The 23,141-nt window shown below is 50.0% G+C and overlaps 1 protein-coding gene across 1 annotated transcript; it reads left to right on the top strand.

Annotated features, from left to right (window-relative positions):
* Positions 1-5,922: 5,922 nt before the first annotated feature.
* On the top strand, positions 5,923-14,155 carry acsl3b (acyl-CoA synthetase long chain family member 3b). The gene is given in 15 exon segments (XM_084707500.1): positions 5,923-6,330; positions 6,832-7,009; positions 7,163-7,272; positions 7,491-7,629; positions 7,839-7,989; positions 8,397-8,520; positions 8,621-8,692; positions 8,930-9,069; positions 9,455-9,489; positions 9,492-9,626; positions 9,849-9,923; positions 10,079-10,270; positions 10,363-10,477; positions 10,558-10,715; positions 10,857-14,155. Coding segments are annotated over 15 exon segments (2,133 nt in total). The 5' UTR covers positions 5,923-5,979; the 3' UTR covers positions 11,015-14,155.
* Positions 14,156-23,141: the final 8,986 nt, after the last annotated feature.

The raw sequence follows: 23,141 nt of genomic DNA, 5'->3' as shown, positions 1-23,141 counted from the left end.
ATTTTAAGCCCAACTGGACGTCAAAGGGGCTGCATGCCCGGCCAGAGGCTCAATGGTAACATTCTTTATCTATTTCATTCTCTGAAACTGGGATTTAGTCTATTTTCCCTTCCATTCAAGCTTTTGTCAAACAAAACAAGCTCAAGTCAATATAGCTAATAAAGTCTAAAATCTTCCCCCTGTGAGAGCTACAAACATGCATATGTAAATGATCCAAAGGGACTCATTCATTAAATAAAAAATGTATTTTGACTGTCAAGTCAACAACGCACTTGTGCACAACTGTACAAATTCCCTCTATGCATGCAAAATAAATATCACATTTGGATTAAATTGATCAGTTCAGGCTGATACGAAGCATTATAAAACAAGATCATCATGATCAAAATGATCATCAAGAAGGTCCAATCTTTTATTTCCCAGGTTGATTATTGGAGGTGGGGTGGGGGCTGTTTGTACCAGGATGCAATTTATGTGTGTGCTGTGACATTATCACATTGGACACACATTATTTACTGAGGAGATGAAAGAGTTCCTCCTTGCTCAAAACATCAAGCATAGTGTTGGTGTCAATAGCCCAAGGATGATCACGACACTGCTGACTGACACACAGCATGTGCCTCTGAGTGTGTGTGTATGTGTGTATGTGTGTGTGTGTGTGTGTGTGTGTGTGTGAGAGAGAAAGAGAGAGAGGGGGGGGGGGGAATACTTATTGTTCTTTGTCAAGTATGCAAACCACCAGAAGATATTTAAGTGACAATTACATTCTTGTGTCAGGCAGGTAAGGAGGAGAGGGGGTTGGGGAGATGAAAATAGCGACGAGAGGAAGTAAGAGAGAGGTAGATGAATAGAAGGAAAAAAGAACTCAAAACATACAACAATTCTACCCTATAAGGTACATTTTACTAAGGAACTTTCCAGAATTTGTCAGAAGTAAACAAAACCAAGAGTAGAAGAACAAACATCTGCAAAAAGTTGTCTCATTCCAGACTATTCATAATAAAGTGTTACAGGAACTGCACTACACAAGTAAGAATCAGGAAACACCCCACCCAGAAGAGTAAACACCCAGAGTGGGTACATGTTTACACCGCTATCCCAATACTCTTAAAGTGTTTCACAATTGTTAAAACACATGTCTTGAAACGGTCACACATTTTCTCAAAACTATAAACACAAAAACAAATCTTCAAACTAAATTTCCCAAACTTCTGACTATTCTGGCAAAAATCAAGCCCCTAAACCATTTAACCTGTGCTCAAAATCAAACAATGCTTTTAGATCATAAAGACAGCAAATCAATATATATAAACACTAGGGCATAATCAATAGACACAACATAAAAATGGAGAACACAGCATCCAGGGCATGCAGTTACATGTAAAGACATGTACATTTGTTTATGTATACACCGTAACTGCATTTAGCAATAAAGAAAATATTTACAGTAACCATCACAGCTTAGAAAATGTCAACAAAGAACAACGGGGTAAAACCCCTCTGGTGTGCCAGATCCGCTTTGAAAACACTCCATACCTATGTCACCACAGGCCAATTCCATTGCCTGTAGGAATTTTACCCTGGTATATCGGTTTCGGTCATTGACCTTCCACCGACAAGCAGAGAAAAACTCCTCAATTGGGATGAGAAAAGGGCTGTATGGTGGAAGGCAAACATTTATAGTAAAAATTGCTGGTTGATGTTGAACCATTCTTGTATACGGACACCACGGTGAAAGCTGACATTGTCCCAAACCAGCATTAGAAACAAGTGTGAACAATTTTGAGTCATTGTGTTTTACAGATGACAACTGTGTTGTAGTTGTGTTTACTGTTTGTCGCCTGTGTTTACCATTTAGCAACACAAGTGCTTCACAGAGCCAAATGTTTTTAGTGAATGAGAATGTGTTTAGAGTTTTGCCAAGAGTGTCTGATTCGACAAATAGGTTTAGGCCACTGAAAATTTGATTCCAAAAATGGGGTTTAGTGGTTTAGCACTGTAAAGCTCTGTTCACACTTCATAGCCATCAGAGTCTGAGACAAATCTCAAATCAGGTCAAAACAGGAATTAGTTACAGGAGACTTTCAGGCTTTCAGAGATGGAGTCAAGATTGGAACAGGAAGAGAAAGTTGCTGAGAAAGTCCCATGGTGGCTGAGAAAGTTTCTGTAATGACAAAATCCACAGACTGCTGACCTGGTTGTAGGCAAATCAAGGAATGTGCACGAACACAGCCACAGCCATGTAACCACATTGGAGACAAGTCTACGTTTATTCGTTTGCCCACATTGACGTTTGACTCTCATCTGGTAAAAACGGAACAAGTAAAAAGGATGAACATGGTGTGTGTGTTTGTATGCAATTTATCATCGAATCTATAAGTTCAGCTTGATGCATTTCAAGTCAGCCAAAGGCTGGGTCAATTGACCGTAAGTAACCCCTTTGACATCACAGCTACCTCAAACACGCGCCACCTTCAGCGGACCAATAACAATCAAGAGAAGTGTCTCGACTTCATAAACATCACTTCCGGACTGATACCACGGGCCGGTGATGCCCAAAGATTCCCACACAAAATAATAAAAAATCTGTCGGATTCTCGTCATTCCTTGCCACAGTCATCGTTTTTAAATTTACTTAAAATATGATGCCAGTGAGACACCAAAATAGTCTTTGTTGACCAAATTCCACGAAGACACAGAAATAGCGGCTGAGAAAGCGGTGAGAATGCATTGTCTCTGTTCTCTGCAGATGTTGTCGATGTGATGATGATGTTGGTTAGCTTAGCTAAGCTAGTTAGCTCTTACTAGCGAGCTTTTTTTTTTTACTAGTTCGTTAGCTTAGCTTGATAGCGACATACTTAAACATGTATCATGGTGTTGGTGAGTATATAACATCCAATTGTTTTAACATGTTATAAAAGAGCCAATGGAATAGAGCTAGATAGATCGTCTCACATCAGCCACTCGTCATCAACACCACAGCAATGATTTTAATTTCGACGTGACACTATGCTACTTGTTAGCTAGTTTAGCTGACAGGGTTTGTGCAAACTACACAGTCTACCCGCCCTGTCGAAGCTAGCTACTATGACACGTTAGCTGGCTGTAACATCCAGCTTACTCGCCAAGCAAAAGTACTAGCATGTTAACTGAGTCAGTTTTGTGCTTTGTTCTGTTGGTTGGTTTATTTTTCATGTCGTGACAGAACCAGCCCATTTTGGTATGTGGTTGGACAATGACAATGTTGGATTTAGCTTAAGCTAATACGGATGCCTCACCGGCATGTCAGATTCCAGACAGCAAATGTTGCTAGGCTAGCATGCTAGGCTAGCAATTAGGCCATCCTTATATTGTTCAGTTGCCAGCAGCTGTCAGAACAACGCAACCTCTCCTTGACAACTGCTTCATGGCAACAAAACATTTCTGCACATGCTGAAAACCTATTTTTTTTCTTACAAGTAGTAGCTACCTGCGTTATCATTGTGTATTCATTGACTTTGCCTGATAACAACATTGGCAAAAAGTCAGACAGAAAGAAGTGCATATATGGCCTTCGTTCTTGTACCAGTTCTACAGGTCATATACTACATGCGTTCTACCTCCCAGAGTCGTGGTCCTGCAGACGTTTCCGTTGTATTGCCCATGGTCTGAATTTAGGATAACTTAATCAGTCAGCAAAGCAGACAGACAGCAACTGTACTAATATTTCAAGTAGTTGAAGTCAGACAAACTTAAGTACAGTTTTTTTAAACTTATACAGCTGGTTATTGAATGTGTAGCTGTCAAGGAGTACAGCTAAGACTACTGTGCCTGGAGTATCACTGCTCTCAGTTGCACATAGTTAGGAAAATCTGGACGAGCTTGTTTTTTTTAAATCTATAGCAGAAATAGATACACTGATAAAGAACTACTAATACGGTCTATGACCTTGAGAAAGATAACCAGTGAGATTGTGCAGCTGACTGTGAAGATAAGATGTCAATCTATAAACAGTGGTTTGTCTCTTGTGGTGGAGCCCTGTCTCCGTTCCCAGTTAGTCCTGGTACAGTCTGGAAGCAGCTTTTGATGGGGAGACAGAATTGGTCTTAACAGTTCTCAAGGAGTTGAAGTGTGAAGAGCAGTCTAGATGAGATAACATAGACTAGCAGGTGATTCATTCACGCCCACCCTCCTCGAGGTCACCTTCTGAATTGACGTGATGTGACAGGTCAGGTGCATGCTTGCTCAGCTGTCACCAGTCATCGATCAGCGACTCCTCCGAGGGAGAGCAGAAGGTTCGACCCGCCATGTCGGGCAGTCCAATCCGGGGAGGGGCGGCGGGTGTCACTGGCATCACTTGAGCAGCGTGTGTGGAAGGGATGGGGGAGGGGCCTGGACTGGTGCAGTGCAGGTAATGAGGATCAGGTGTCTGCTAGGCTAAAGGCTAGAGAGAGGGGCTGTGGTGACATGAGGTCCTAGGACCTAGGTCAGATCTGATGGCATAAGAACCTGGTTGTCCTTGCCAGCTCTAGAAATGCCCACCCAGGCTGCCTCCACTCACCCAGGCTGCCTCCACTCACCCAGGCTGCCTCCACTCACCCAGGCTGCCTCCACTCACCCAGGCTGCCTCCACTCACCCAGGCTGCCTCCACTCACCCAGGCTGCCTCCACTCACCCAGGCTGCCTCCACTCACCCAGGCTGCCTCCACTCACCCAGGCTGCCTCCACTCACCCAGGCTGCCTCCACTCACCCAGGCTGCCTCCACTCACCCAGGCTGCCTCCACTCACCCAGGCTGCCTCCACTCACCCAGGCTGCCTCCACTCACCCAGGCTGCCTCCACTCACCCAGGCTGCCTCCACTCACCCAGGCCTCTCCTTACAGCTGGCCAGCATCCAAGGCATGCCCTAATTGAAAATGTCTCCAAGATAGTTTTTGGGCGAAAGGGATTTTATTTGAGACAGTTGGGCTTCCTATGTCTAACCTGTGCAAGCTGGAGTCAGTGAGAGATTCCCGAGGAGGCGGTGAAGGTCATGGGGGCTGCACGGCAAGCGTTGTTACACTAAACCTCTCTCTCCCCGACCCCTTCTCTTCCTTGCTCTCCCTCCACCTCCTGCACTCCTGGCCCCAGACCTCCACCAGAGGTGTGGTGGAATGTGTCACAGTCTGACTAACCCTTAAGAGTTGCACATGGTAGGCTCCGCACTGACACAAGAACAGCAGGGAATATGCTGAGCTGGCTGCATGTCAAGTGCTAGCGGTTGGTTTTGTTTGGTTTCGAAGATGGTTTTGACTCTGTTGCAGGCTTGTATTTATATTCCTAGCCCTTTAAGTGTTGTTTGGATAGGAGGATTGCACAACTGTTGTTGTGCTAACAACTGCAGGGGAAGTGGACAGACGATACTGCTGAGTGCTGACCATGGGGGAGACTGCAGGCTCTCTCTTATCCAGATCAGGTCCCTAAAGCGTTGATTTTGGGGAATGTGTGTGTGTGTGTTTGAGGAAGGCTTTAGCGGAAAGCTAAAGCCTAAAGTCGGAGCCAGCCTTGCGTGAAAAAGAGAGAATTGATTTTGTGCCAAGGCTGTGTCACTGTCAACTTTGCTGGTCTGCTGTAAGTTGGTTGCCTTATTATTACTATCACTGACTCTGTTTCTGGCTTTCTCCTTCTGTCTGTGCAGGTAGCTCTGGGCGGATACATGCGTTTACCCAAGCTGGTCCCAAGAGCAGCAGCTAACCCAGCATCAGTCCATACCCCCCTCCCCCACCTCCATCCCTTCATCGCTCGCTCATAACATCCCCTGAGCCCACGCGCACCACAGAAACAGCCTCTCACAAAACAAGGAGAGAGAGCGAGACAGTCTCTCCGTTCAACTGAAGGAGAGAAGAGTGTTCAGTCTCAGTCCTAGAGCGCCCGCCCACCCACCCCCCAACCCCACGCCCCTATCCAGCCCCCCGCCTGCCTGAGCCTGGGCCCCGCCCGCCGATCCAGGGGGAGAGGAGGATGAAGCTGAAGGAGGACATGAACCCCCTGCTGCTGCAGGTGTTCCGCTCGGTGGCGTGGGTCTACTCCGTCATCACCTTCCTGCCCTGGTACCTGTTCTCTGGCGCCGGCGACAACCTGGAGCGGGCCCGCCGCACCAAGGCGCGCTCGGTGAGCGGCCACCCGGCGGGCCCCTGGCGCTCGGTCGACAGCCTGCGGGGGCTGTCGGCGGGCATGCACGACGGCGTGCGCACCCTGGACAAGGTGTTTGAGTTTGCGGCGCGGCGCTTCCCCCGGCGGGACTGCCTGGGCACCCGGGAGGTGCTGAGCGAGGAGGACGAGCTGCAGCCCAACGGCAAGGTGTTCAAGAAGGTAGGAGAGAGGAGGGGGGGAGGGATGTCCCAGAGGTGGTGGAAGGTGAGGTGTTTCCAATAGGGAGATTAGCACACCACGGGAGTCGCTAACAGGGGTGGGGGTCGGGGTCGGGGCGGTGCAAGTCTAGCTCTTGTCCGGCTTATCTTCCACTCTCACACTTTTTCACGGTCACAATGTTGGCATCAATCGACGCGACGCTCCAGAGTCAGGGTTAAGCCGTCGGAATGTGAGAAGGACACCGGGAGGAATTGTGCACCGCCCCGTTCTCTGTGTTCACAGCCCGCCTCCTCAGGAGAGCTGCAGCGGCAGAGAGCGTACAGCAGGGGGGGCTGTTCTGCAGGGCTGCGTCTGTGCGGCAGCTCGCAGCCCTGCAGAAGGCTGGTTCGCGGCCGTCAGAGCGTCATCAAATAGTTTGAGAAGGCCGTTAGATACAGGAAGCGTCTGGAGTCTGGAGTGCGGTCGTTTCAGCAGCGCTGGCTTATTTGTGCCCGTGCGCAGGTGATCCTGGGGGAGTATAACTGGCTGAGCTACGAGGAGGCCTACCAAGCAGCCGTGTGCTTCGGCAGCGGGCTGGCCTCCCTGGGGCAGAAGCCTCAGTGCAACGTGGCCATCTTCTGTGAGACAAGGGCCGAGTGGATCGTGACGGCGCAGGCCTGCTTCATGTACAACTTCCCACGTGAGTGCACGCACACACACACACACGTAACACTCACGCAACATTTCCCCCCCTCGCTGAATCGGCGAGCGCCCACAGAGGAAAAAGAAAATACGCCAAGAGATGCTTCGATTCGATCGATTTCAATATATGGGTGTGTTTGATTCTGTCCAGTGGTAACCCTGTACTCCACTCTGGGTGGAGCTGCCATCGCCCACGGCCTCAATGAGACGGAGGTCACCCACATCATCACCAGCAAAGACCTGCTGCAGAGCCGCCTCAAGGTATGCCTGGCCTGGACACTCTAGAAGCAGCTAGAACACATCCAGCAGGGAGCTGTGAGGACCGAGACTACATCTAGTGATAGTTGGCAGCTTGCATGCATATCTGGAGCTGGTGTACGACGACGTACTTTTGTCGCAGGCTTATTGTAGCAGCTCAAAATGCAGCCGCACTCAATGAAAACATCCTCTTCTCTGTGCCCCCCCCCCCTCCCCTCCAGGCCATCCTGCTGGAAATCCCCAGGCTGCAGCACATCATCCTGGTGGACAGGAAGCCCACCTCCTGGCCCGACATGCCCCGGGGCATCATGGTCCACAACATGGACACGGTGCAGGAGCTGGGCTCCAGACCTGAAAAACGTAGGGAGGGAGGGAGAGGGAGAGGGAGAGGGGGAGGGAGGGAGGTTTATAGAGTTAGATACGTTTATATCCCAGTAATATCCATGAAAGGTGAGAGAAAGTGAAGAACACTGGCATAATAAATGCCCCTATGTTGTCCATCTGTACTCCTGTGTGTGTGTTGTGTACCTCCTCTCCTCTAACCAGCCTCCCCCCCCCCCCCCCCCCAGTGGCGTCGCCGCGGCGGCAGCCCCTCCCCTCGGACATTGCCGTCATCATGTACACCAGTGGCTCCACGGGCATCCCCAAGGGGGTCATCATCTCCCATAGCAACATCATCGCTGGCATCACAGGCATGGCAGAGAGGATACCCAACCTGGAGTAAGCAGGCGCCTCTCCTCGCTCTGCGCTGCCCCACACACACACACACACAGCCTGATCACATCTTGCTGGCATTAAATAGGAGTAAAGTACAAACTGGAATAGCGATACCTTTTTGTTGACTTGATACAGTATTCTCAAAAAATACATTGTTAGAGGTTTTGTCTAAGCAGTGCAGAGCCAAACAAAAGATATGTTATCACTGGTCCAAACAGTTCTTTCAGGGGCTTGCTCTACTCATCCAGGGTTGTTATGAGGTTGCTCTGTACCAGAACGGTGGTGCCCTTGGGCCTTTAAACCCAGTCTCAATAGAGGTCGATGGGCTTGTTTGTGTCTGGTTTCTCTGTACTCTTTCTCTACCCGTTCACCAATCCATCTGTTTCACGTGTGTGTGTGTGTGTGTACAGTGAGACAGACACTTATATAGGCTACCTGCCCCTGGCCCACATTCTGGAGCTGAGCGCTGAGCTGGTGTGTATATCACATGGAGGACGCATCGGATACTCCTCCCCTCAAACGCTGGCGGACCAGGTGAACACACACACACACACAGAGAGCCTCTCTCTCCGCTGACATTCCTCCCCCCACCTCCGGACTCATCTCTCCCCCCTCGTCTCTCCTCCTCCTCCAGTCCACCAAGATCAAGAAGGGCAGTAAAGGAGACACCAGCGTCCTGAGACCCACCCTCATGGCTGCCGTACCAGTACGTCCCCCCATCACCACAGCCAGCTCCAGGCTCACCTGTTACACTAGAAACCACTGTACTTAAAAGAACACCTGGGCTTCCTTTTCGTTTTCTTCTTCTTCAGTAAAAGACAATATGTCAGATGCAACTCCAAAGTACATTGGGGAACAGCGTTCTTTTAGAACACAATGTTCTTGTTCTCTCTCTCTCTGTGTGTGTCTGTAACATCCCTCCCTGTGGCTCCTGGCTGAGTAGGAGATCATGGACCGCATCTACAAGAACGTGATGACCAAGGTGGACGAGATGAGCAGCTTCCAGAGGTCTCTGTTTGTGCTGGCTTACAACTACAAGATGGAGCAAATCTCCAAAGGCTACAGCACCCCGCTCTGTGACAGGTAATACACACACACACACACACACGTACACCTGCACTCACTCCTTACACACAGGAAGTATTTTCAATTACAGGCCGGTAATTATAGCCTTGCTCAATTCAAATCAAACACGGTGAGTCCTGATATTGCCTGGATGAGCCTGGGGAGGCAGAAGCAATATGAAACACACCCACTCTCACACGCTCCCATATGAAGCAGTGTGTGCTGAATGACTTCCCGTGTGTACTCTGTGTCCCTCTGGAATTGCTCTCTGCTCCTCCATCTGTCAATCTCATCCCTCCTCTCTCACCGTCTCTCTCGAAACCTCCTTTCTAAAAAACCTTTCTCTCCCTTCCCTCCTCCCCCCGCCTTCCTCCCTGGCCTCTCCCCCCCTCCCCCACCTCAGCCTGGTGTTCAAGCGGGTGCGCTCCCTCCTGGGGGGAACACGCGGGTGCTGCTGTCGGGCGGGGCGCCCCTGTCGGCCGCCACGCAGCGCTTCATGAACATCTGCCTGTGCTGCCCCGTGGGCCAGGGCTACGGGCTTACGGAGACCTGCGGCGCCGGCACCATCAGCGAGAGTAAGAGGCGGAGCTTCACACACCACAGCCGCTGAGCAGTGCGCTCGGGTCCCTCCCCAACGTAAACAGACACCACTCTTTCGGAACATTCCTCGGTCGCGCCAACCGTCGTGTCCCTCGGCGCGGAGCCGTCTCTCGCCGCTCGAGTGAATGCATCTTTGTCGGCCTGGGTGACTGGTCGATGACGCGGTGCTTATTGGTGTGTGTGTGTGTGTGTTTCAGTGTGGGACTACAGTACGGGCCGGGTGGGAGCCCCCCTGGTGTGCTCTGAGATTACCCTGAAGGACTGGGAGGAGGGTGAGCAGGCTCTAGCAGTGTTGCACAGCAGGACGCACACAGCTCGACGTCTTACCTCAAAACATTTTTTGTCATCCCACCCCTGCCTGTCTCTTCCTCTGTCTCCCCACCTCCTCTGATCTCCTGTACCCTCCTTCCCTCCCTTTCCTCTCCAGGAGGTTACCACAGCACGGACAAGCCTAACCCCAGGGGAGAGATCCTGATTGGCGGGCCCAACGTTGCCATGGGCTACTACAAGAACGAGGCCAAGAACCGCGAGGACTTCTTTGTGGACGAGAGCGGCCAGCGCTGGTTCTGCACCGGGGACATTGGAGAGTTCCACCCAGACGGCTGCCTCAAGATCATCGGTGAGGAGCCTGGGAGAACCCTGTGGGTGTGTGGGTGTGTGGGGGTGGGGGTGTGGGTGACCTCCATGTAACTGTGCGTGTGTCGTGTGCAGACCGTAAGAAGGACCTGGTGAAGCTGCAGGCGGGGGAGTATGTGTCCCTGGGCAAGGTGGAGGCTGTGCTGAAGAACTGCTCCCTCATAGACAACATCTGTGCCTATGCCAACAGGTACACCCATCTGTCTACCTTTCTATCCACCCCCCCCCCCCCTCCTTTGAAACCTAATCCCTGATCTCTTAATTCCCCAGCGACCAGTCGTACGTGATTGGCTTCGTGGTGCCCAACCAGAAGCAGCTGACGGCGCTGGCAGAGCAGAGGCACGTGCGGGGCAGCTGGGAGGAGCTGTGCAACCGGCCCGACATGGAGCGAGAGGTCCTGCGCATCATCACCGAGGCTGCCCTCTCTGGTAGGAGGAGGGGGAAGCTTGGGGATCGTCCAATCAGGGTTAGGGTTCGAGGGGGTCAACTCACGAACAAAGTTGTTTCAAGTCGTTGGATTTTGAGTTGGTGCGTCTGTTGTTTATTGTGTGTGTGTGTGTGTGCGGCAGCTAAACTGGAGCGTTTTGAGATCCCTAAGAAGATCCGGCTGAGCGCCGAGCCCTGGACTCCGGAGACAGGCCTGGTGACAGACGCCTTCAAGCTCAAACGCAAGGAGCTCAAATCCCACTATCAGGACGACATCGAGAGACTGTATGGAGGAAAGTAACACACACGTACACACCCACATGTGCAGACACACACACACACACACAAGCAAACACACACGTACCTTCAAGGATCTGGGTAATACACTGACACACACACACACACACATATACTGACACACACTGACACACACACGGGCCAACATAGACGAGACGACCCAAGCACTTCCTCGTCCCCTCGCCATCCCTCCAACCAGCCTCCATCAAAACAGGAAGTCACTGGGTGCCTCAAGACCAAACAGGAAGAGGGAGAGAGAGAGAGCCCAATGGTTTTCTCAAAGCGCTGGGGTGTGTTGCTATGGCGACTGAGGCGAGAGGTGCGCGAGACTCTGCCCGCACGCAGGAAGTGACACCGTTCTGCACAACAGACTGTTCTCAGCCTTGATGTCCATGTATTCATTCCTCCCCCGGCCCCTCCCTCTCCTCCCCTCCTCCCCCCAGCATGGTCTGCAGCCTGTGCTTGTGGTCCTGGCACTTGATGGGGGCGGGCAGGGGGTGACACCGGTCTGGCGCTCTGGAAAAGGAGCCTCTGCTTGGTTTGAGTCCATGTGCAGGTTTGAATCTTTGCAGGGACCTCTAATTGTCGTGTTGAGGGGACTAGTCTTTTGGATGTGTTTTACGTTACACTGTTTTTCTCTGTGCGTGTGTTTCTTTTCTTTTATCGACGTGTTTTTTTTTCTTTGATTTTGTCTCCAATCAGCATCCAAGCCATTAGAGATTGAGCGTGGACGCCTTCGTTGCTTTCTCTTTCTTCTGTGTTCTGCGACGGTTGGTTTAACGGTCACTTGTGCTTTTTGTTTTCCTCTCAGTTGACACAGTTTGGTTTTTTTTTTGGGGGGGGGGGGTTGTACTGTAAAATTCCAAAGGTGGTTTGTATGTCAAGAGTACTGTGTTTACTGACCCGACCTGGCATGTCGTCTAGTCTGGCCCCTAACAGAGCTCCATGCAGCACCAGCGCTAGCTTAGCCCAGCTTAGACGGAAAACGATGGAAGTCCTTGACATAATGAACATTTGTGACTGGAAAATGGGACTATTTGAGCTGAGGAGGAGTCAATTGTAGCTGTTGTTACCAGAGTCCAACCCAATAACCCATCTGACAGGGTCAGGATCTGTTTGGATGTGTGATATCTGACCGATATGTACATGTGACTTCATGGAGCTCTTGTGGCGTTGTCAAGGTCTGATGTGCCTAGATTGGCTGGCTGGCTGGTTTTCTGACTGGTTGGTTTAGCTGATTGGTCTTTCTAACAAGCTGGCTGGCAGGGTGAGAGAGGCTTCCAGAGCTGAACATAAGAAGGAAATAAAGAGATCTGACCCTGTGCCCTCTTTGTGAGTCTGAATCTTATCTCCAGATCAGCCAGCAGGGGGCAGCATCGGGCCTCAGTTGAAGCCCAGCAGTCTGCCTGCTGATGTCCCTCCTGGCTCAGCCTCACGTCTGTGTTCAGCCTCTGAACGCCTGCCCGCCCTCTGCCTGTTCATTCTCCGTGTTCCTGCATTGAACCCACTGAGCTGCATTGTGTGGCAGGTCCCTTAGGGGCCACAGAACCGGCCTGGGATGAACAGGCCCTCTGCCACGTGCCGTGTCGTCCTTAAAAGAAATCAACATGATGCATATTCTTGGGCGTCTCCAAGGGCATAAAAGAGCAGATATCGTAGTAGTACGTCTGTTTTTGATAGTCATTTGGAAGATGTCCCCCCCTCCCCCATTCCTTTTTGAGTACAACCATGCATCTGATTTTCTTTAATGTCATAGCTGTAGTCAATGTTACTATATTATCTATGAATATGAAATACAGATTGAATGTGAAATATTTATTAAACATCATGTCCTTTGTGAGGTGTGTGTGCAAGAGGGGAAACGGCTGTGGAAGTGCTGTTTGTGTGTGGGCCCCTCAGTCCTGCTGTGACTGGATGGAGCGCAGCACACATGAGCCAACCAGCTGGCAGACCCACAGACGGACAGGCAGACATTGTGTTCAGAGTTACCAGTGGAGCCCGTTCAGTAGAGGGGCTGTCATGGGCCATGTTCCACACAGCTTATGCTGATTTTGGGCAACGACAAAAAAAATGTAAACGAATGAAAGAAAATGCTTGCATGATGACGGGGGACAAAATAAGAAAGATAGGAATTTATTTGTCTTTTTTGGTGAATTTGTGTATGGTAAAACACTACAAGTATATTGAATATGAATATTTGGATTTAAAAAGGGGGCTTATCACCCCCCAATATGTGAACAACATGCAACTTAAGTATTTCAGATCAAAGTCAAGCATATAGGCCATATAGATCTACTGTTATGTTTGATACACTCCTATATGATATGTGCAATGTATTTGAGAGGAACTATTTGGAAATGTGTCGACTGGCGTGGAATAATACATTTGAACCTGTGCTGCATGTGTCATCTGTGTTTGGGGGTGGTGGGTCATTGCAACGTCTCTGCAACGTCAATACAAGAATTGTAGCAGACTCCAGGTCGCCACTTCCTGTTGGATTTTCCACCTGCGCTTCATCCGATGAGTCAGGCAGAGGGGTCCTGATTGAAGACGTGATTGTACCGCAGGCTGCAGTGTTTCAGATCAGTTTTACACCCAGTAAGGTTTCCCCGTGATATTCTCCCCTCCACACAATTCATAGGTTTGACCATTTCAACCCCAAGGCCTGTCGCTAGTTCAACATTGTTTCTTAAAAAGTCATAGGAAAGTAGTTTGTGTAGACATAAATATATGCATATATTATGAAGTTCATCATCCCTGTGTTTTTGAAGATGCACATCGCAGTACTATCCGACTACACAAACTGGGGCTCGACCAAGGAGTGGTCTGGGCAAGTGAATGAATGAATTTCCCGGCTGTAAATAAAGATGTTCGGGGAGAAAGGCAGTTGTAATCGAAGTTTGTCGAAGCTTTACTACTTGTACAGGTGTGAATCCTCTTTGAAACTGATTTAATCTTTGTTAGTGACTGACTGAGGGGTTCATGTGGGGGGAGGGGGGGGGGGTGTTTACACTTCATGTTTTGTGTGGGTGACTCCTGCTCTTGTGACATGCGGGCTACTCCCAAGTTCTCTCCATTTTCTTATTTATTGTTTTTTGCCCTTGGAAAGTTGTCACAGGAATAAAAGTTTTGTGGTCCAAAACAATGTGTGTTGTGCTTTGAGGTGAACTTGGAAGATATCGATAGGACGGGATGAAAGGCTTTTATCTGACTAACGTGGGGTGTGGGTTTGGTCGTTGGTCACACACCTATGAATTCCATCATGCGCGTGGGCTCACACGAAACCAGGATACAAACACTTGATTCGAATCGAGGTCTCTGGCAAGTGTTTCTATGGCAACGAAGGCCGGAGGACGAGCGTGTGTGTGGTCTGTGGCGGGGTGTTGATTTGCGATGCATCATAGATTGACACGCACAAAACGGCCGCGTCTGTTGTCTGTGATACAAATGCACCGCGGCGTTTAGTACCCAAAGGATCTCACGCGACGGCAACACATCGACAAGCTGTCGTAGCCCCAAGAAGAGACGGTGAGAAACACAGACCTCCCTTCATTCATCCTCTTCTCTGATGTGCCCAGCCTCTCTCCTCCCTCCACCTGAGCCGCTGGGAGCGCTGTGTGACTCACACACGCCGTCAGCTCTGGAAGTTAGCCCCGCCGAGGCTGACGCACAGGCACAAGAACGGGGAAATAAAACCACCAAGCGGACCACTGTGTGAAGCCTCACTCCTGTCATCATGATGTGTGTTTGTGTGCACTCTGTTCCCTCTTGCGCTTTCCTTCCCTCTCTCGGGTCTCTCTCCATCCACCCCCGCCCCTTCCCCTGTCTGTCATCTGTCTCCTTCCAGAATTTCCTGCATGAGTGCCAAACTTGCCAAGGTGACTCATGGCAGGGGGGTGACTTGGGGGGGGGGGGGGGGGGGCTGATCATACGCCAGTCTGAGCTAGGGAACCATGGGGAACTTTAGCCAGGAACGAGCTGAACGTGTGTAGGTCCCTGGGCCTTCTCAGCAAGACTGGGTTATAGGGTTGGGGACTCAGTTAAAGGGACTATGGTGGGATATTGGCGCTGGGGTATAGGGATTAGTGGGGACAGCATTAGGGATGAAGCTTCTTTTTTTTTTGGAGCTGGGTAATAATATAAGTTCAACACAGTTGAAACTTCTTACTAGCCAGCTAAAACAACCTCAACATGATTCACTAACTCAATTCTAGACAAAACAATCTTCTCAGGTATCCTCAAAATCCGATTCAAAATCAAATATTCTACTTGTGCATTTTTATCAGGTTCAAAGCATGGCAGGTAAAGATATAAAGTTGTCTTTCCCATGATTACTTGGTTCAGTCAGGTGACCAACAGAAACTCAAAGGATTGAGAGGAAAGCTACAGCAAAGTGAGGACGTATCCATATCACCAGTCATAGGGCTCTCTGTCCAGCACATCAAAACAGAGAAAGCAATCCCGGGAACAACAATGCATAATCTGACATAAAATATGGATTTGGTATCGCAAAGCACTGTAATAGTCCAAATCTCAAATTGACAGCATTATCTCTTCATGTGTAACATCATATAACATCAATTGAAATAACACAGCTCTTACCTCAAGAGTGCCTACACAGAAACTTTCAATAAGGTCGATCCAGTCTTCCAGGTTGGTTGTGGGGTAAAGGAGCATTGATGACTACATGGACAACAACAACACCACCTTTCTCCAAAGGTTCACTTCCCTTGAGCCCTTCAATGAAGAGCAACTGAAGTACCATACCTATAAAACATTGGGTTCACACCTCACTCCACACTCCAAACCTAATCACGGCATCACATTTTTCCTGACTTACAGTACCTACAGGTGACAGTAGGTAACCTACAGTGTGCCCTCTGCCCGGTCAGTTGGACAGGGCCAGCCTTCTGGAGAAATATTTGGCAGACTAACTGAACATAACGAGACGACCCTCTTCACAGAGAAAGAACACCAAAGAACGAAAACCAAAGCAACATAGAGAACAGACAGTATTGGAGTTGGGTTACAGAAAAGATGCCGTGTTATTGGAATGGGACTTGGCTACAGGGATGTGAAGCGGGCCATGCAGACAGGCTTGACTAGGGCTGGGATGGGCTGCGCTCCACGCCGGTCAGGGGTGAAGGTGAAGGTGGGCGGTAAGTGCCAGGTCTGTAATGAGACCGAGAGAGGGGGAGGAACAGAAGGTATATAGACCCCGAGAGGCGGAGGAGGGACGGAGGGAGGGGAGCGAGAGAGACGCAGCGGGGACCGATACCACTGGCCGATGACTCACCGCTACGCCGAGGTATTTATAGCCTGTGAAAGTGTGTGTGTGGGGAGGGGGAGAGGGGGGTGTGGGTTGGAATCCAGCCATTGGAGGGCATATTGGGATGCGGTCATGGGTGCACCATCGCACAGCTAAGACGGAGAGAAAGGGAGAAATAGGAGCGGTGGACAAGGGATGGGAGGGACTGTTTGGGAGATCTCTGCATGATAGCATCCCTCTCCAAACGGGGTGGGTGTGGCCACTGCAGCTGCGGTTCAAACCCCCCCAGCCCCACAGGACAGCAAACACGAGCACCCGCGCACACGTCAACAATGCCTGCTTGTTGTGGTCTGTCGCACGCGCACACTCTCTCGCGAATACACATGCAGGCAACCTGAATAACAAGCTACATAACACCAACATTGTCCGAGACTGGTGTGATCAACACTATTTCACATCCACCAAACACACACACACAGACCACCCCTGCAGCTCATGCTGTGTAATGGCCCTGTTGGATGAGAAACAGAGGGCGTGGGGAATAACTTCAATGGACCAAACCAGACCACACAAGCCCACCATGAATATCAGCCATGTTGAATGCATAATCACTTCCCTAACCTGCCGCTAATGGAGGGAACATACAGTGGTCCCAATGTTGTCGACGGGTTCAGTAAAGTGTGTGTGTGGACAAGGATTGGATGTCGTCCAACGGTCACTGTCTCGACATTCTTTGGCACTGAGTAGACATCCCACAGTATATGAGTATGTGAGAAAAGAACGCTTCGTAGCTCGAGCTTCGTTAACAGTGGCCCACTCCTCCTCTCTCTCTCCCTGATGACGTGAGGCAGTGCGTCACAATGCATCCCTCACGCACACACGCACGCACGCACCCGGTGCCTCTAACAAGGATGAGTCAGACATAAAACCAAGGTGAACACACATGCATCTACACACCCACAGCACAATATGAAAGAAGGGAAAGAAACAGTGAAAGGAGGGAGAGATGGGGGAAGAGGAAGAGAGAAGGGGGGAGAGGAGGTATAGAGAGAAGGGGGAGAGGAGGTGTAGAGAGAAGGGGGAGAGGAGGTATAGAGAGAAGGGGGAGAGGAGGTATAGAGACAAGGGGGAGAGGAGGTATAGAGACAAGGGGGAGAGGAGGTATAGAGAGAAGGGGGGAGAGGAGGTATAGAGAGAAGGGGGAGAGGAGGTATAGAGAGAAGGGGGGAGAGGAGGTATAGAGACAAGGGGGAGAGGAGGTATAGAGACAAGGGGGAGAGGAGGTATAGAGACAAGGGGGAGAGGAGGTATAGAGAGAAGGGGGGAGAGGAGGTATAGAGAGAAGGGGGAGAGGAGGTATAGAGAGAAGGGGGAGAGGAGGTGTAGAGACAAGGGGGAGAGGAGGTATAGAGACAAGGGGGAGAGGAGGTATAGAGACAAGGGGGAGAGGAGGTATAGAGAGAAGGGGGGAGAGGAGGTATAGAGAGAAGGGGGAGAGGAGGTATAGAGAGAAGGGGGAGAGGAGGTGTAGAGAGAAGGGGGAGAGGAGGTATAGAGAGAAGGGGGGAGAGGAGGTATAGAGAGAAGGGGGAGAGGAGGTGTAGAGACAAGGGGGGAGAGGAGGTATAGAGAGAAGGGGGAGAGGAGGTATAGAGAGAAGGGGGGAGAGGAGGTATAGAGACAAGGGGGAGAGGAGGTATAGAGACAAGGGGGAGAGGAGGTATAGAGAGAAGGGGGGAGAGGAGGTATAGAGAGAAGGGGGAGAGGAGGTATAGAGAGAAGGGGGAGAGGAGGTATAGAGAGAAGGGGGAGAGGAGGTATAGAGAGAAGGGGGAGAGGAGGTATAGAGACAAGGGGGAGAGGAGGTATAGAGAGAAGGGGGAGAGGAGGTATAGAGAGAAGGGGGAGAGGAGGTATAGAGAGAAGGGGGGAGAGGAGGTATAGAGAGAAGGGGGAGAGGAGGTATAGAGACAAGGGGGGAGAGGAGGTATAGAGAGAAGGGGGAGAGGAGGTATAGAGAGAAGGGGGAGAGGAGGTATAGAGACAAGGGGGGAGAGGAGGTATAGAGAGAAGGGGGAGAGGAGGTATAGAGAGAAGGGGGGAGAGGAGGTATAGAGAGAAGGGGGGAGAGGAGGTATAGAGAGAAGGGGGAGAGGAGGTATAGAGACAAGGGGGAGAGGAGGTATAGAGAGAAGGGGGAGAGGAGGTATAGAGAGAAGGGGGGAGAGGAGGTATAGAGAGAAGGGGGGAGAGGAGGTATAGAGAGAAGGGGGAGAGGAGGTATAGAGAGAAGGGGGAGAGGAGGTATAGAGAGAAGGGGGGAGAGGAGGTATAGAGAGAAGGGGGAGAGGAGGTATAGAGAGAAGGGGGGAGAGGAGGTATAGAGAGAAGGGGGGAGAGGAGGTATAGAGAGAAGGGGGAGAGGAGGTATAGAGAGAAGGGGGAGAGGAGGTATAGAGAGAAGGGGGAGAGGAAGTATAGAGAGAAGGGGGAGAGGAAGTATAGAGAGAAGGGGGAGAGGAGGTATAGAGACAAGGGGGAGAGGAGGTATAGAGAGAAGGGGGGAGAGGAGGTATAGAGAGAAGGGGGGAGAGGAGGTATAGAGAGAAGGGGGAGAGGAGGTATAGAGAGAAGGGGGGAGAGGAAGTATAGAGAGAAGGGGGAGAGGAGGTATAGAGAGAAGGGGGAGAGGAGGTATAGAGAGAAGGGGGGAGAGGAGGTATAGAGAGAAGGGGGAGAGGAGGTATAGAGAGAAGGGGGAGAGGAGGTATAGAGAGAAGGGGGAGAGGAGGTATAGAGAGAAGGGGGAGAGGAGGTATAGAGAGAAGGGGGAGAGGAGGTATAGAGAGAAGGGGGAGAGGAGGTATAGAGAGAAGGGGGGATGCTAGACACAAAGACACAGACAAGGTGGCGAGTCAAGTCTGTGAGATACCACAGAGTCAGGTGGAAAACAGGTGGATGAGAAGGAAAAGAAACGGCGAGAAGGATAGAAAAGAGGGGGGAATAAATACCAAAACCAATGCGCGGGACGACTGGCCCGGAAGGAGGAGAGAGGGAGGGGAGCTGTCGAAACGGCTCAACCTGAAGAAAGAGGGAAGGAGAGAGATCAAGACAGATCAGACTACCAAGAGAAAGAGAGACATTAGACTGCTAGTTTGGGTGGGGAGGGAACCATCGACTGTAGATCTGCCATGTGCCCTCACATTGTCACAAGCATTCTGGTGGCCTTTTACTGTACTGTCACTTTTTAATGAGAAGGGTGACCAAGAGTATGGGACTCATTATTCATGACAGAGATAATAAGTATCTCTCTGTTCCATCTCCTCCACCCTAACCTTTCCCCCTCTCTGTCCTATCCTGTTCTCTCCCCCATTCTCACACTCCCTCCTCTTCTCTCTGACCCCTCCACCACACACACACACACACACCTCTTCTTTCCTCCACCATCCCCTCGAACCTCACGACCCTCCTCCATGTCTGCGTATTTCTCGACTCATCACCTCATTGGCGGAGCTCATCAGCCCCCACCTGAGATGGGGAGTACAACAATGTGGATGGAGGGAGACAGAGGACAGAGACAGAGAGAAACGCAGATCGGGGGGGGGACATGGAGAGACGATGAGCAGGAGAGCGGAAAATGGAAGAAAAACGAGACTCTCTGTGACTAGAGCGGGGCAGATCAGGAGATTGGTAGGTGTTATGGAAGGACAGAAACACAGAGGGAGACAGAGGAAGGGGGGGGGGGGGGTGCGAGAGGTAGAAGGGTGAGCAGAGGTATCACCATGGATACCTTGGTTCCAAAGAGGGTGAACCATGACAACAGACGGTTGCCGTCCTTCATTCCTCGTTTGGCCGTGGTGGGTGGGGGGGGGGGGCTGGAGTCATGCTGCACAGACCCAGTGTGGGGGAGACGGGATAGAAGGATGAGAGGACGGACAGGAGGGTAGAAGGTTCATGAGAGGGAGGACATAAAAGGAAGGTGTGAGAAGAGTACTGTCAGCCCACTCATTTCTCTTTTCCTGTCTGTCTCTCTAACACACACACACACACACACACACACACACACACAGTCTCGCTGTTTCTACCACTCTCTAACTCCTTCCGTCATTTCATTCAATAAAAAGCAGCATAGTTGAATAGAGCCTGATAGCATCAAGGTCTATATTTTTCTCAACAAAACAATCCTACTGCTACCACAGCACCTCACGCTTATGAAAGCCTCAAGTCCAGGTGCTGACGTCAAAACAAGAAGAACGAGTGTGACCGATGAGAAAAACAAAAACACGTGCACACACATCATACTTGGATTTGACAGGCACCTCTGCTGACTGATGAGCCAGTAAACTTTACCTTTCAATCTCAATAACTGCAGTGGCTTTAGAAAGACGGAGGAGAAGGGCAGAAGAGGAGGAGGTTATGAAAGGATCCAGTCAGGCGCAACCAGATGAAGAGAAAAACAGAGACCATTCATTTATATCTATCTAATATACTGTGGTCTCTGTAGAGACTGTTATCATTATCGGAATGTGAGCATGTTTAATTCACATTCATTAATTTTGCTAATTTACTCCCAGTTCAAGTTTCAACAGGGGGTCACATCTGCTGCAAAGACTGGGCTGGTGCACATCATACACACCCACACACACACACACACACACTAAGAACGTTCAGTGTCTGACAGTTGAACAGTGAAAAAGAGGAATTAGACAGAAAGTGAGAGAGCATGACAGAGAAAGTGAGAGAGATAGAGAATTTGTGAGAGAGTGAGACATTGGTGATTTTAGACCCTTTTTAGGGGAGCTCAAGCACCCCTAAATTTCATCTCAGCACCCGTAAAAATAATAATAATAAAATTAATTTTTTTTATTGTTTATTATCATTTGATGAATTAATCGTTATGCAGTGAAATTAGGGATTTATTAGCAAGGGGGTTTAGCACTTTGGCAAGGCACTGTATTCATGTCACATTCTCATTGGGGGCTGAGCCCCCCTAAAGGTCTGATCCTAGAATCGCCCCTGGAGGGAGATATAATATAAACAATAAACTGTGTGTGTGTCTGTGTGTCTGTGTGTCGGAATTGAATGGTTCACAAGGCCGTCAGTTGTTCAGCCATCTGATCTTCCGTCATGACCAGTCTTCGGAGGGTTGTGATGGCAACGCTTTGTTGCCCAAGGACGAGATGTAGTAGCCTGTGGATGACAGCAAACGCACCCATACACACATACAAGCACACACAAAGGATCTTCCAGGTACATTCCTGGTATACTTAGTTTCTGCTGTCACCACACTACTTTTGGCAGCGCTTTCAGAGGAGGAGCCGTGTCTGTATTATTTTTCACGGCACGTAAACATGTTTATTTCTGTCTTCATCAGGATCCATTTTTAGGCTCCTTCTCCCCTGGTTCTAGAACAGACGTAGTCAAAGTGTTGCAAAATCCCAAGATGAGCACTCCCTCCCACACACACTCGCAATCTGCCTCATCTGTTCCAATTCATGCTCATGTCTCTCTCTCTCTCTCACACACACACACACACACCAAACAACTTGTGAGATGCTGAGGGATGACAAGCACAACATCGAACAATCAAGCTTCACACGCCATCTTCTGTGTTGTTACACACACACATCACTATTATGTTTGGACAGTACAATCGAAGCCCTAGCTTGTTGTTTCCTTTCACAGTATCCCAACTAGTATAACCATGTAGTCACTGTCATTTAATCACTAGCCTCTAAACCTTTTGGCGACCTACACCACAATAACATCTCCAACCCTGCCCTGAGTGCAGCCACACCCCCAGGAAGAGAGCGGTTTTTTTATGAATGAACGGACTGATGTCAGAACAACAGGAGGGAGGTGGGGGGGAGGGGGGGCGAACGCCAGCACCACTCAAACATATCTCTCAACACAGACACGCACGCACACGCACACGCACACTGGAGCCGCAAGCAAATGGATCCATCTCCTGCGTCAACAAGCTCTCTCCTCGCTCATCTCCCTGGTGTGCAGTCAGCTGACGCCGCGTTAAAGAAAAACGCCTCCAATAACACAAAAGAAGGGCGTCTCCGTATCTGCGTGGATATGGACACCCACGTCAGAGGGCCGGGGGCCAGATTAAGTGGGATCCGCACAAGCTTAGTATTCTGGGGGAGATAAGGAAAGAGGACACAAGGGTAAAATGTTGAAATGTAAGAACACTTGGGGATGGGGTGTGTTGAAGCTTTAGCTGATTGGTGGGATTGAAGGTCTGTAGTGGGAAGGCCAGATATTTGTCTTGTCTGTACGCATACTTCAGGTGTGAGAAAGGGGTAAATGTATGGTGTTTTAGCAAAGCACGAGACGGCTGTTTGGAGTCAGAGCCTTAGCTGTGATGAGGGCTCACTTTGAAACCTCCAAAACGAATGTCTTTGCAAACATCAAAGAGGCCTATGTAGACTACCAGTGTCTTGTCCAATACCAGCTCAAGCTATTTATCCAGTGCTTAGTAGGTTATGGGTCGCCTGTTTCGACACTCAGGTCACCGTTATCGCTCGGTCATGCCCGTGCTTTGGTTTTAACCTGCGTCAGGACCACCCTAATTTGACGGGCAACTTGATCAATAGACATTCTGAATGAACTGCGTGGGGTGCAAACCGCGGGAGCTGTGCCCATATAGGTAGAGTCGTTTATCATAGGCTCATATCTCCGCGGAGAGGAGACAACTGCGACAGCGATTCTGCTGCAAGCGCGTGTGATGGGTTTGGCGCGTGAGTCATCGATGGTGGGTTTAACCCTCCAGCTCCCGGTATCAATTAGGCGGAGATTTTTCTTTTTTTACAGATCGTTGTTTTAAAACAGACTGTTTACCTCTCTTGTGGTA

The sequence above is a fragment of the Hypomesus nipponensis genome, chromosome 10 (genome assembly GCF_054491055.1).
Source record: "Hypomesus nipponensis isolate SF chromosome 10, ASM5449105v1, whole genome shotgun sequence".
Lineage (NCBI taxonomy): Eukaryota > Metazoa > Chordata > Actinopteri > Osmeriformes > Osmeridae > Hypomesus > Hypomesus nipponensis.
This window is presented reverse-complemented; position numbering and strand designations above follow the sequence as displayed.